The sequence below is a fragment of the Leptinotarsa decemlineata genome, unplaced genomic scaffold, assembly GCF_025532065.1.
Source record: "Leptinotarsa decemlineata unplaced genomic scaffold, Ldec_3_MD MMD2_tig00078422_RagTag_RagTag, whole genome shotgun sequence".
NCBI classification, from domain to species: domain Eukaryota; kingdom Metazoa; phylum Arthropoda; class Insecta; order Coleoptera; family Chrysomelidae; genus Leptinotarsa; species Leptinotarsa decemlineata.
Window position 1 is genome coordinate 17,597,880 of NW_027412747.1, and position 14,236 is coordinate 17,612,115.

The window sequence follows — 14,236 nt, forward strand, 5'->3', positions numbered from 1 at the left end:
GCTTTGAAGAGGTCATAGGTGATGGAAAGTAAAGCTGTAGTTGTGCTGTGTTGAGGTCTGAAACCAAATTGCACAGGTGTGACGATTTGGTGATCGTTCATGAAGCTGCAAATTTGGTCCTTTATGATCATCTCAACAACTTTTGAAAGACAAGGTAGGATGGTAATAGCCCTCAGGTCAGAGAAATCCGAAGAGGAGTTGCGCTTAGCTAAAGGAATAATCACAACTTGGGAAAAAAAACCTTAGTTAAAATGGCATTAGCGAGAAATCTTAACGGATCCAATAGATGACTATCTAAGAGATGGATCATTAGGAGTGAGATATTGTTTGAGCCGACTGCGTTACATTTGAGGCGATTCAGGCAATTCTGTATAACTGCAGACGAGACCGAACTGAAATGAAAGAGTTTATGAATTAATGAAGGAGAACGGTATCGTTATAATGATGAAAATTGATAGTTCGAACGCTCAGGTTGGGGAATTGAACTGAAGTTTATGTTAATGAGGTTCGCGTCATTCAAGTTATTCGGGATTTCTGTATTGTTACTTTTTCTCAAAATTTCTAGTGATCTCTAAGTGTTCCAAGTTGCTTCCGAATTTTTCTTCGCATGAATAAAATCGAGTTATGCTTTTTTCTCACGACGAATTGCTCCGGTTGTGTAATTCCTGAGATCTTTATAACTATTCCAAGCAGTGAGAGAATGAGTTCGCTTAAATTTCTTGAAGGCACGGTCTCTAAAAGCAATCATTTCCTTGATAGTGTAAGTCAGCCGAGGGGCTGGTGGCTTTCTGACTTTTTACTGAGGATGGGGGTGTGCCTGTCAAACAGTTGGATATTATTTTTGTTCAGAAACATAGCCGTTTAGGCCAGTCTCAAATTACCTACACTGCAGGTTAATGGATTGACAGTTATCAGAAAAAAACTACTTCCCTGAGTAATACCACGAAGGGTGTTGGATTATATCCGAAAGGTGTCAGTGCAGGATTTTCCACTGAAATTATTCCTGCATATGCTGTTGGTGATACAACTGCCGCAATAGATTTTCAATTATTGGAACACACTTGCAGATTGGTTTCGAGCTGTTTGTCTACTCGTCAGTGCAAGGTAGTGTCTATCATTGATATAGAGTCGACGATTTCCGATAATTGAAAATCGAGTACCTTCAGTGTATCATTCCTCGAACCAGGCTGAAGCGAACAACAAACAACTGGTTTGTCATCGCCCCATCTGCCTGTGAACGAGGTAACCAACCGCATATCCAGGTAAATAAAAATTGTAGTACCTGTTTTTCTCAGAGTCATTAATATCATTTGATTGGTGCATATTACCTAATATTATCTAATAAATAGAGATACATATACGAATAATTCATTATACGTCAGCTGTTGTAGCAGTTCAGTAGTTGAGGAATTTTGCAAGATAACAAGTTCATATCGATTACATTTGGTTGGATCATTTTCAGGTAAGTTGATTATGTACTTTATTTTATGAAGAATGAAAGTACATGCGTCTTTCGTGGGGAAAATTATTTAATATAATTCTTAGATATAAAGTTTTCGAATAGTGTTTGTGGTTGTTGAATGAATGCGTAATTTATGTAGTTGAATATTTGTTTACTATGTGCATTTCTTAAGTTGATTAGTCTTATTTATTCTTAAAGTAATCCTAGTAGTGTTTGTTTCAGAATGGATAATGCACAAGGTGGAAAGGAAAGAGAACAATTTGGAAAAGTAAATGCGGGTGCTTTCTTCGAAAAAACTATTCCAACTATTGGATATCCGATGAAAGCGTCTTTGACAGATTCCGACACCTCCGAGTTATCTCCAGAAGAAAAAGAGTATCTTCTGGAGAATATAACGTACTTGAAACTCTTGGAGACTGATATGAAGATAGATTTCACTATTGTTGAAGAGAGAACAGTATTTAGGAGGATGATAATAATCAACTGGATGATGACAGTACAGTTGTGTCACTGTTTCGACATCGAAACGCTCCACCTCAGCGTTTCCATTCTAGACCGATTTTTCAGTAGGAGAAAATATATGAATAATGAAGATTATTTCCTCATAGCAACGTCGGCTTTACTGATTGGCTGGAAGTACGAGAAACGAAAACACTCGGAGTTGCAGAAGTTCCTTGTAAATGCTGTAATTCGTTACAGTCACGGAGAAATTTTTCGAATAGAATGGGAAATGTTGACTACTTTGAATTTTGGATTGGGACAACCTTTGCCTTTGGATTTTCTGAAAATCTATAACACGGTTGGAGGACTCCAAAGTGATCATCAGTCCCTCTCAGAATTCATTCTAGAGGTGGCTATTCTGGATTTCAGGTTGAGTCACGAGAAACCGTCACTACAGGCCGCTGCTGCTTATTGTGTGACTTCGGCAATTGCAAGAAGAAGTTTAGATGTTTCGTCGATGTGGACATTCCAATTGGTTACTACCACAAATATCTGTTTCGCAGATTTTTGTCATATGGCATTCAGAATCTTGAATCTTGCACCATTATCATTTTCTCCGTATTTGACTGCAATGAGATTGAAGTACAGTAAGTTTTCCGAATTAGCCATTGGACTCGGAGTATACTGTTGTAATAAAACCGACCATCTCTACAGAATGTGTGAAGTATGAATGACGTATGACTTGTTAACTAATTGCTGTACCGTTGTAACCCTTACATTAAAATTTAATAATAAAAAATAATTTTGTTTGTATCTGTATATTGAATCAGTCCAAATAATGCAAGTAAAAACACTGAAACTTAGTCCAAGCACTGTTTCTGAGCACCAGAACTGCAATATCTCGTCGCACGTTTTACCAATCAAGTTGACGTCTTCAGGAAGTGAAATAGACTTATGTCGAAAAGAGTCTTGCAGTTCTGGTATTTATGATCATTGCTTCATTGGACTATTTCATGCCACGGGTGCCATTTCCACTTTTGATTCAAATTATTAGTGTATTATATGTCTTATTCAGTGAATTTCCCAAAAATAGTAATGAAGTATTCAGCAGTACATGTTTTCTGTTTACAAAAAAAAACATTGAGAATCATTGCAAATGCTCCAGCATTCGGCCACTGCCAACCGTTTTTCATGAAATATAATATCATGCCTTTGCCATCTTCATTTATTGTGTATTGGAGATACATAAAAATAACCAAAATTATGAAACACTCTCTCATAACCATGAATATAACACCAAATCTGGCGACTTATTGAAAATACCCAAATTTCGTTTGACAACATCCAAAATGAATTGTTTAAACTTGAATTCTATTCTATTCTAAAATTCCGTTAAAATTAAGAAGTCTTAATTTTAATCAGTTCAAAATCAGAATGAAACAATATTTGAAATCTAAATGTTTTACAGTAAGGAAGAATATTTATAAAATGATTTTTAACATTATTGTTGTATATAATAATATATAAGAAGGGGAAGTTTATTGTTAATCCTGGTATAGAATTCTTGTTGTAGATTTACGATATTGTTAGCCTTTTTTAAAATTGTATGTTTATGCTATATTTATTATTGGTTTATATTTTTGTTTTTTAATATATGAAATTTGTTCACCCATGACTATGTGTATATGTTCACAACCTAATGTGAGAATTATACTGGCAAGTTGACTTGGGTGTCACACCAATAGGTGGTTCCACTTATGTTTCGCTTGCGTTTACGCAGCTATTTTTATCGAGTACGTTCTTGGTTTTTCTCATTTTGTCTTCAATTGAGGACCGCCTGCCCGGTACTGACGATGCCCTATAGGCTGAAACAGCTGTCTACCGGTGGCTCTTTAATTGAAATCAATATGGGAATGATCAAAAAGTACTATTTTATTTTCAAGGAATTATTTTCCAGCAGCTTGACTGCATTAACCTTTCTAGATTTTATATATATGACCTGCTACAAACGTTATGTAACGTATTTAATTAATTGAATCTATCTATATATCTATCAAATGAGATTGCTTGGTGATTGTTAGAACCATCTGTACCCAAAGAGCAAGCCTGAATACAAGTGAGCATGGATATCACCCCTTACGTAAAGGCCATCTATGAGAGTGACTGAAAACTAAAACCATGTTTGTCGACAAGAGGTTTGCGGTGTTTGAGAGCGATACTCGTTTTGGATACATAGTACTAGTTTTTACCATCGAGTTCGTTTTAACCCCCAAAAAACTTATCGAAGCCAAAATGTCCCAAATGAGTTCAGGAGCCTCAAGAACATTTTGAACGTTAGCTTAAATTATTTTTTCATCATACAATATTGTCATCATATTCAATTATTTTCAATGTGTTTTTTTATATTGTTTTACTGTTCAATTTTTTAGAGCAACCGGTATGCGGTTACAGAATTCAGAGAACATAATTTAATTTCCATGTTCTGTTATCACGGATCCATTATAATTTCATATTTCAAAATTTTTGATGCCAGAATTGGCTGTCGCATGTCCTCTGTGCGTCCATCAGGAAGGTGCTAAATTATTATGACAATATTCCCATATTTTACGTAAAATGATGAGTGTTTTTCTAAATGTGTAACAATCTGTTCATTTTCAACAATGATGTGAGTGTTTTTCCCATCATACTACAGTGAAGTGCTTTATAATTAAAAAGATTTTTGAGGCTATTGTATTCAACTTAATTTTTCGTAAGTATCAATCACAACTGTTCAGAAATGTTTCATACCATTCTTCATCTTCATACATATAGAGTTCCTGAAGGATAGCTAATAAAGTTTCGAAAGCTTGAACAGAAAAAAATATTTTTTTCCTGTTTCGAAACAGATATTTTCGCAATGATTTAGTTACTTAACAGTTTTGACTGCCCAAAAAAATGAAAAACCAATATTTTCATTTCAAAGAATAGCTTCAAGAAAGGAATAAATATTTGGGCTCTAATCCTGAAAATCATCAAGGTTATCCTTCAATTTAAAAGAAATTATTTATTAACGGAACCATACATAGAAGTAAAATTGTGATTATATTCCCACGCTGGTTAATGAATATTTCTTCAGTAAATCATCTTCTTTCGGGGATAATTTCTCAAACTACAATAGTTTTTTATATATTCGCAAAAATAAACCCGTTTTTTGTTCAACCAATTGTTTATGTAACTTTTTCGCGCAACTTGCTCCAAATAGTGAACTACTCTGGATGAAATTGAATCCGAACTACAGCTCAATCATAATTTCCTTTGGAGTTTAACTCAAATTGCGTGAAGTAGCAGTTCATATCTACAATTTAATTGAAAATTTGTACAGCTAAAGAGAATATTGCTCTCTCATTACTAGACTGCATTTCCGAAAAACAACACAATTATTACAACAATTATGTAATGCATTCTGAATAATAAATCTTCGACTTACCAGTTTCAATATTGGAATGAATGCAAATGAACGAACACATTTCAATCATCAAGAGATCAAACACTTGTTTGAAAAATTAACAAATCATTGTTAACACTGCGTTAGATACCTTTGCATAATGATAAACTATACTTCAGGTCTTAATTATTGAGACCAACAACCGCAACCCTTGGAACTCATAAACTTCAGCCACACCTTCATCTGCTAGCTGCACTGAATTCAAATACGAACAAAAATTGTTCAGATAAAAAAACATGCAAGATCACTCACGGGTGGTCCTGGTACTCCAGGTAGTCCAGGTTGACCGCTTTGCCCTGGTGGGCCCGGAAATCCTGCGGGTCCTTCTTTTCCTGGCATTCCTGGTGCTCCGCTTGGACCTTCTGGGCCTCTGTCTCCTGCTGCTCCCCTTTCACCAGGCTTGATGAAGAAAATCCAAATTATACCACCTTTAAATACTCATGACAGACATTTGTTGTTCTTGTTGTATTTATTCATCTTTCAGATCATTATTATATTAGACATGTCAATAATAAAAATAACAATAAATAACTATATAAATATAAATAAATAAACATATACCTATCAAATAAAACAGGCGCTATACAAAACACTACAAGCGACATACTGATGCAAATTTTAAAATCATTGACAAAATATAAAAAAAACATAAAATATAATATAATTATATACATTCGAAAGGTTTAACATAAAAATAAGAAGGAAAAGCAGTGAGAACAAGTTATATCAAGACACCCCTTTGCAGGAACTCATCTAAGCTATAATAACCTCCGTTCGTCAATAATTCTTTGATATGGTTCTTGAAACTTACTAAGTGTAGGTCCTTGACATCCTGTGGCAATGAATTATAAAGTATAATGCCGTTATACCTAAGAAATTCCTTGAATCTCTCAGGTCAAGTGTTTAGTTCGTGTTGCATAATTATGAGTGACTGACTCGTGACTGAAATGAACCATGTTGTATATCACATGAAGCAGAGCTTTATAAATATAGATACAAGGTAAATTTAATATTTTATATTTTGAAAATGAAGCTCTACGGCTAGATCTCAGTGTAATGTCAAATATAATTCTCATGATTCTTTTTTGAAGAATAAATGTACGTCTTGCGCCAGTAGAAGTACCACAATAGTATATTTTGAACCATGTGAGAATAGGCCAAAGAATAATAGACCATCTTGACACCATCTAAATCAAGCAACTCTTTGAGCTGGCGTATTGCAAATATTGCCTGGTTCAATTTTTTACACACATGATCAATGTGAGGCTCCCAAGACAAGGTTTTATCTAAGTACATACCTAGGTGTTTGGCTGTATCAGATAGTTGGACGTTTTTAAGATTCAATGTCTTTCTCAAGGAGAAACCCAAGTGGATTATTTTATTTGCATTCAGTTTCAGTTGGTTTCTGTCACACCAAGCAACCATAGCATCCATGACTGAGTTTATATTGAATTCTAACTCATCTATTGTCTTACCAGACACTGATATGGTAGTGTCATCTGCGAACATTGCGGTGTAACCGTGTTTGATATATTTCGGGAGATAATTTATATAGATTGAAAACAACAGCGGTCCTAATATTGAACGTTGTGGTACACCAAGGATAATAAAGTGTTATTCAAGTTCACAACCATTTTTCTATCAGATAAGAATGACTTAATCCATTCAAGTAAGAATCCTCTGATACCAATATTGTACAATTCACTGATCATAATTTCATTTTTTACTGAATCAAATGTTTTCGCTAGATCAAATGAGATTTAGACTACATACTTTCCCTCATCAATGTTATTGTGAATTAACTCAAATTTACTAGCAATACCTGTTTCAACCGATCTAGCTTTTCTAGATAAGATAAGATTTTGTATTCTTCAAGGAATAGAACAATTCTATTTGCAACTATTTTTTCTAGTAGTTTTGATGGCACACTTAATAATGGAATTTGATCAAATGATTGTGATAAACAGTTTTGGGACATACATAAATAGGTAGAAATATATTACTTTATTTCCAACAGATATGACTTTTTTTGCTATAAAGACATCAGAGCAGTGAGAGGAAATACCCCTTAAGCACAATTGACAGTGGACTCGGCCACAACCTCTCATCTAATCGTTTTTGAAGTAGCAAAGAAAACAATCCACGAATTCCCAAGGAGTTGGCACTGTCATTGGCAATAATTTTCCCTATATGACCTCTACTATGTTCAGTAGGATAGAATAATCAATTACCCTTTGGGGTACATTTCTGTAACGTGACATAACAGAAATCTCAGGAATTTTTTTCAAACACCTCCAATGTGATGTATATGAGAATCATAAGTGAGATACCAGATAATCTTTTCATATCCAACTTTGGACCTCATAAGGTCATAATGCTATATCCCTTTTACCCCTTTTATCGTGGATATAAACATTATGAAGTCTAATATATGACTTTCTGATGAAAAGCTTGGTCTATATGTAAAACAAAAATGAGTTTTCAATCAAAATTCAAACCTAGATCATTCTTTTCGTTTACTAGACTTATGGATTTGTTATCAATTTCATAGGAATATTCTACTTTCCCTTCTAGGAAAGGAGAAAATATGTCATTCACGTGATAACGTTTTTTTGGTGTGTTTCACCATCAACCAAAAATTAAGAAAACTTTCGAACCCTCCTAAAAATATTCTCTTTTCAGTTCGTACGATATTTAGTAGTGTTGATATTCAAGCGATTATTGAAACACCAACTGAATATCAGGTCTTGTTCTTCCTTTAAGTGTTCATAATCATCTTCATCAATCTTCAATAGAGATCTGCCAAAATCATTGTCAAAAGATTAATGTGAATTTTCCAAAATTAGTAAAGTTTTGGAGAAATTAAACGAAAATACTCACCAGACCTGGAGCTCCTGGATGTCCTCTTGGTCCAAATATCCCTGGGGATCCTATACCTTGAACAATATTAGCAACACGCGAACTCATATCTCCAGGTGGTCCCGGAGGACCTGGTGGCCCTGCTGTACCAGGTTTTCCTACGATTCCAGGAGGCCCCATGGGGCCAGGAATGCCTGGCAGCCCCGCCGGTCCCTATGAACCAAATACTCTCAGTAAATGTGTTTTTTATTCTATGCAAGAACTTACTGAATTTCCAGGATATCCTCTAGGGCCCACAATCCCTTGTAATCCCTGCTCTCCTCGACTTCCCTTCTCTCCAGTTTTTCCAGCTATTCCAGGTTGGCCATCACTTCCTGGTCGACCAGGAGGACCCTCCAGTCCTCTTGGACCTGAATCGCCTCTTGGTCCAGGAGGTCCCTGTGAGGAAATGACACTGGGTGTAGAATTTAATTTGGAAACGAAAACACATATGCAGAAAAATCCATGTATGAATTGAGTTCCACAACATTTCAAAATATTTCGAGGTTATCTGGTATGTTGTAGAAGGATATGTGTGATTGATGACTTGTTTACTTTATGGTAATTCATGATCACTTAAATGAAATGAATAAAAACACTTTTGTCTAAATACCACTGGAAAATATTATTTTACAAATGAAGAAGGACCTCGAGTGCTCTCGAATGATCAGTAATGTTCTAGAAGTTTATAGAAAACAACATTTCCAGATCTTCTACAGTGTGGTCCACTAAGTGTGCAACAAATGGGAAACTTTTTTATTATCGATTTCCCAGAAAATTTTATTCTTGACAAAAGTTGGTGCATGTTCCAAAAGTATACCAAGTGTATCTGAAATGGCTTTGTGACAAACACCATACAGGATAGGCCAAAAAATATAAAGTTCGTTCTAGAGTAAAGTACCCTTATTTCAAAAAATATAGAAATATGTTGAAGAGAAAAGTTGCTTAGAATTGAATGTTATGTTCAGATACGAAGTCATGGCCTGGTATTCGAATTTTTTTTCGTCTCTGTATGTCCAGAGCGTCTCTGTATGTCCACCTTCTCTTTCGATGCATCTAATTGTTCGCTCATAAAATTCGTTTAATGTAGATCGCAACACATTAGCGGGAATATTTCTGCAATGAACTCGTATTGAAGGTTCAAGCACATCAACATGATTAAAGGGGCGATCTCTGTAGACTTCTCGTTTTGAGTATCCCCATAAGAAATAATCTAGAGGTGTAAGGTCTGGAGAACGAGGAGGTCATCGAGGATCGGTATTTCGTCCTAACCATTTATTACGAAATGTCCTATTTAGCTACTGAGAAACATTTCTAGTAGAATGGGCAGGACATCTGTCATGTTGGAACCATAACTTTTGCTGTTCTTCTGATACCATATCATCCAAAAACTCTCCTATTTCAGTTTCCAAAAAATTCAAGTACCTGTCACCATTCAAATTCTCGCGAAAAAAAAACGGACCTAATAATTTATAATTTAATATACCACACCAAACGTTTGTTTTCTGATAGTATTGATTTTTGTTGTCAATATTAAAATTTGGGTTGACTTCTGACCAACATCTGCAATTTTGTGATAATAGAACTCCATTTGTTGTAAAAGTAGATTCATCTCCAAACAGAATACATCGATGAAAATCTCGTTGTTCTTCTATTCCACTCTGAATCCACATGGAAAAATCATATCTCAAATCATAGTCTATTTTTTGAAATGTACAAATGAATGTAGGTTTGTAAGCATGGTACTTATGTTTCTTGAGAATACGCTTCACAAAGGTTTTTTATGCCGGTATAATCACTAATTTCTTGGGTGGACCTTCTAGTATTTTCTACTACTGCTTGAAGTACGTCGAGCTGGTTTTCTTCTGTGCATACAGGTTTCGTACGCTCCGTATTATGTTTATATTCTAGTGAGCTGGTCTGTTTGAAATTCTTTAAAATTCCACTTACACTTGAATAGCAAATTTGTTTGTCTGGATGCCGCTCGTTGAAAATATTTGCAGCTTCGCGCATTGTTTTATAACCATCACCACAGATTAAAACTAATTCTGCCTTTTTAGTTAACGTTAATAATATTGGGCGATGCATTTTTAATTAAGGACAAATATGAAAACGTTTTACTGGCTAGTTTTAAGAAGCCACACTATCAAACTACAGTATTGTTTTAGGGCGTATGTGTTTTTTGTTTGTTCATGGCTATCCGCGATAGTTGAGGCATTGTTGTCAGAATAAAAGAAATTTTATACTTTCATTGACAGTTTATTCATATGAATATTTAGCTAGTGAAGTATTTGCCTCGTTGAAAAAAGAGTATTTGATTTATTCTAGAGTTCTGTTAAATATCGTTGCAACAAACATGAAGTTGACGGTCACCTAAAAAAAGACAAATCCAAGTAAATTTTACAGATACACTTCAATTTGATAAAAAATATTCCAAACTGATTTGATTTTGGCTACTTCAAATACATATTAAATCAAAATAGTAAAAATATGTATACGGAGCAATTCAAAATTTTTCAGAAGAAAAAAAAATCGAATAGCAGGCCATCACTTCGTATCTAAACATAACTTTTAATTCCAAGCAACTTTTTTTCACAACATATTTCTATATTTTTTGAAATAAGGGTACTCCTGAACGAACTTCATATTTTTTGGCCTATCAAGTATGGTGTTTGTCATAAAGCCATTTCAGGTACACTTGGTATAGTTTTGGAACATGCACCAACTTTTGTCAAGAATAAATTTTTTTGAGAAATCTATAATAAAAAATTTTCCCATTTTTTGCAGACTTAGTGGACCACACTGTATATTCAGAGATACGTCTCAGGTGGAATTCGAAATCTTCCCACATGTTATTCTATATTATGTATTAAAAACTTTTTTTATCTACCCAGTAATTTTCAATTTGAAAATTAAAATCAAACATACGGATTCCCCATTTTTTCCAGGAATGCCCTCTGGTCCTTGGATGCCATCAGCACCAGTGAGACCTGGAGGACCAGGTAAACCAGGGAAACCTCTTTCTCCTTTTTCCCCCATTTCTCCATTTTTCCCTCTTTCTCCTGGTGGTCCTGGTGGACCTGCACTTCCAGTAATAGACTCTGATCCTGGTAATCCTGGAGGACCTGGTTCGCCGGCCTCTCCTTTGGGACCTGGTGCACCAGTTAAGCCAGGGATTCCGGATGGACCCTGTAAGGTTCGGTGAAAATTGGTTTTGAAAACTAATGAAATATATATTGGAATAGGATGAATACTGTTAACAGTAGTATTGATATTTGAAAGTCTAATATTTGATCTGTAGAGTATCAGGAATTGCTGTGATGTGTCCATTGTTTGGTTCCGAGAAGGTTTTATTCTTATTCGCATTGACAGAATAATTGATCAGTTAGAAAATTAGATTACTCCCAAAATAATTATATAATATCAGGGCCGGGAAAGATATTTTTGCACTCTAGTCAAATCTCTTGTAAGGCGCTCTCTCTCAACCATAGCAAACATTTCAAATCGAAATTCTAAATGAACTAGTGTAATTTCAGAATTTCAGAAAATTAATGAAATGCATTGATAATGCGAATGATATGAGCAACAACGATCGAATTACCATTTTTGTTTTCTGAGGTTTTCGTTTAGATCGATGATTTGTGCTAACTCTTCTTGCGTTGAAAATATTTCCAAACCTACCAACCTTTTTTGTGGCATACATGATCTTAGGTGAAGTTTGCATTTCGAGACGCTTCTTTGTTGTGAAGCCTGAGCCATTGATCCGAAGCCTGAATGGTAAATATCTTACAGAGTACCCGTGGGTTGGGCTACCTATAGGGCGAGTCCCCAGCTGGCTGATAGGGGAACGGCCAGGGGACTGGAGGACTTGTCCGGAAAGCCAATGTGGCCTTACGGACGGGGTCGCCGGACTCCTGGTCAGTGGCAGAAATAAGTAGGGTGAGAGGAATTAAAACTTCCCAAAAGCCTTCGCCAAACATGCCACCTTGGACCAGCCTATCCAAGCTAAGGTGTGGGGAATTGTGCCGACAGCTGAATGGCCGCAGAATGATATGCGATTACGAATGATCCCCATGTGGAACTGGGCGAAACCTCAATCTAAGGCAGTAGCTGACGTGCGTGCATTTGCGGCGCCGAGGCCAAAATGAAAAATAGAGCGAAAGAGGCAGGACTGGCAGCAACTATAAGGGCACCCTCCTCCTCCCCCACTCCACCTACAAAAGCAAGGGCACTTCCTGCGGCTTTCGCCAAGAGCTCCGCCTTGAATAAAGGCAAGGAACCGGTTGCCCCTGCAGGAAAGCTCTCTCACTTGTGCACCTCCACGGAGGGCATATTTCCAGCTTCGATTTTTCTCTACGAATTGAAATTGATCTAATACGCTGCCGAAACAGCCCAACAAATTAATCAGACATTCGGCAATGTTGGTGTTAATGAACGCACTGTTCGACCGTTGGTTTGTAAAATTTCGTTCCGGATATTTTAGCCTCGAAGATGAGTCCTGAAGTGGTTCAACTATAGTAATCCTGGATGAAGATGTGACAACTCTGGTGGAGACTGAACTATTACAAACGATGCGTGGGATGGCGGAAGAACTGGGCGTCAGCTCTCATGTGGTTTGAAAAGTATTAGAAAAAAGCTCGAAGCGAGTGTTACACGATTTGAAAGAACGACAGAAAGTGTCACGTGTTGAGGTCGGTTTTTCTTTGCTTTTGCGCAACCAAAACTATCATTTTATACTATACTGTATCTGTAGAGTAGGGATGGTGAGTGTGAGCCCACAGTACTTAGGCTACATGTGATCCATTTTACATCCTCCTGAGGAGTTGTCCTCCTAGGTCATCGTACATCCTGTCCCTTCCAGGAAGGTGGACAGGTTACTGGAAGACATCTCTTTTTTATCGGCAGGTCTAGGCCAAGACTCGCCGAACACACACTCTCTTATTGACGGGCACTCACACAGGACATGCTTGACAGTTTCATCTTCCTGTTCACTCATCCTGCATAGAGGTGTGTCCACCAGCCCCATATTATGGAGGTGTTTCCTCAGTTGACAGTGAGCAGTCAGAAATTCTACTGTTAGGCGTAGATTTTTCCTGGTCATTGCCAAATATTCCTTCGGCGCCAGCTTCCCAGGGTCACCCAAGGTGATTCTGGCAAGATTACATCTTTTGGTTTCGTCCCATCTCTTTAAGGATTGAGCATGGGTGTAACACTTGACTAGTTCCGCAATTGTCGAAGTCATCAGGCCGTAGGTGTCATTGGGTCCTAAAATTCCTAGTCCAGCCGCTTCCTTGGCTAAAAAGTCAGCAATGCGATTACCTTTACTCCTGTCGGGCCCTTTAACCCACCTCAGTATAATGTTATTACCTACCGAGGCTTTGGCTGAATATTGGTGACTCTCTAGTACTATCCCTGAGGTTAAACGTTGTCTATTCATGGCTAATAGGGCTTGTCTGCTGTCAGTGCAGATTGTTATGTTTTTGTCAGAAATTCCTTTCTTGCTTAATTCTTTTGTGGCGATTGAGATACCAGCCAGTTTTGTTTGGACCACGCTGGTATTTCTTCCCATTCCCCACTTAATTCTTAGGCTTTGTGATCTGGAGTACACTCCACACCCTCAGCCTTCTTTGGTTTTTGAGCCGTCTGCGTAAATTCGTATTGCATTTGTAACATCTGACTCTATTTTCTGCTTTACTTGTATTTTGTAGGGTTTATTAAACACAAACCTGGGTTCAATTGTATGACTGGTTGCCTGCAGCAGAGGTTGCGCAGTAAGCGCTTCCCGCCACAGGCCCAGCCTTAATTGACCCATTCCTACTTCTAGGTTTACACCAGCCGTGCGCAATCGTACCATGGCCATGGCCTCCTTAACGTACAGATCAAGAGGGGTCAGACCCGTGATTATTTCCATTGCCCCAATTGGTATTGTTCTCATGGCTCCTGTGATGTTT

At 36.9% G+C, this 14,236-nt stretch overlaps 1 protein-coding gene across 1 annotated transcript in view; it reads right to left on the reverse strand.

The window, feature by feature from the left end:
* LOC111505023 (uncharacterized) overlaps nucleotides 1–14,236 on the reverse strand; it is a 209,147-nt gene that overhangs the window by 117,263 nt on the left and 77,648 nt on the right. The window contains exons 15-18 of the mRNA XM_074186446.1: nucleotides 11,214–11,474; nucleotides 8,514–8,684; nucleotides 8,268–8,459; nucleotides 5,640–5,786 (exon numbers count right to left, since the gene is read on the reverse strand). Coding sequence (XP_074042547.1) covers nucleotides 5,640–5,786; nucleotides 8,268–8,459; nucleotides 8,514–8,684; nucleotides 11,214–11,474 — 771 coding nt within the window. The remainder of the gene's footprint in view (nucleotides 1–5,639; nucleotides 5,787–8,267; nucleotides 8,460–8,513; nucleotides 8,685–11,213; nucleotides 11,475–14,236) is intronic.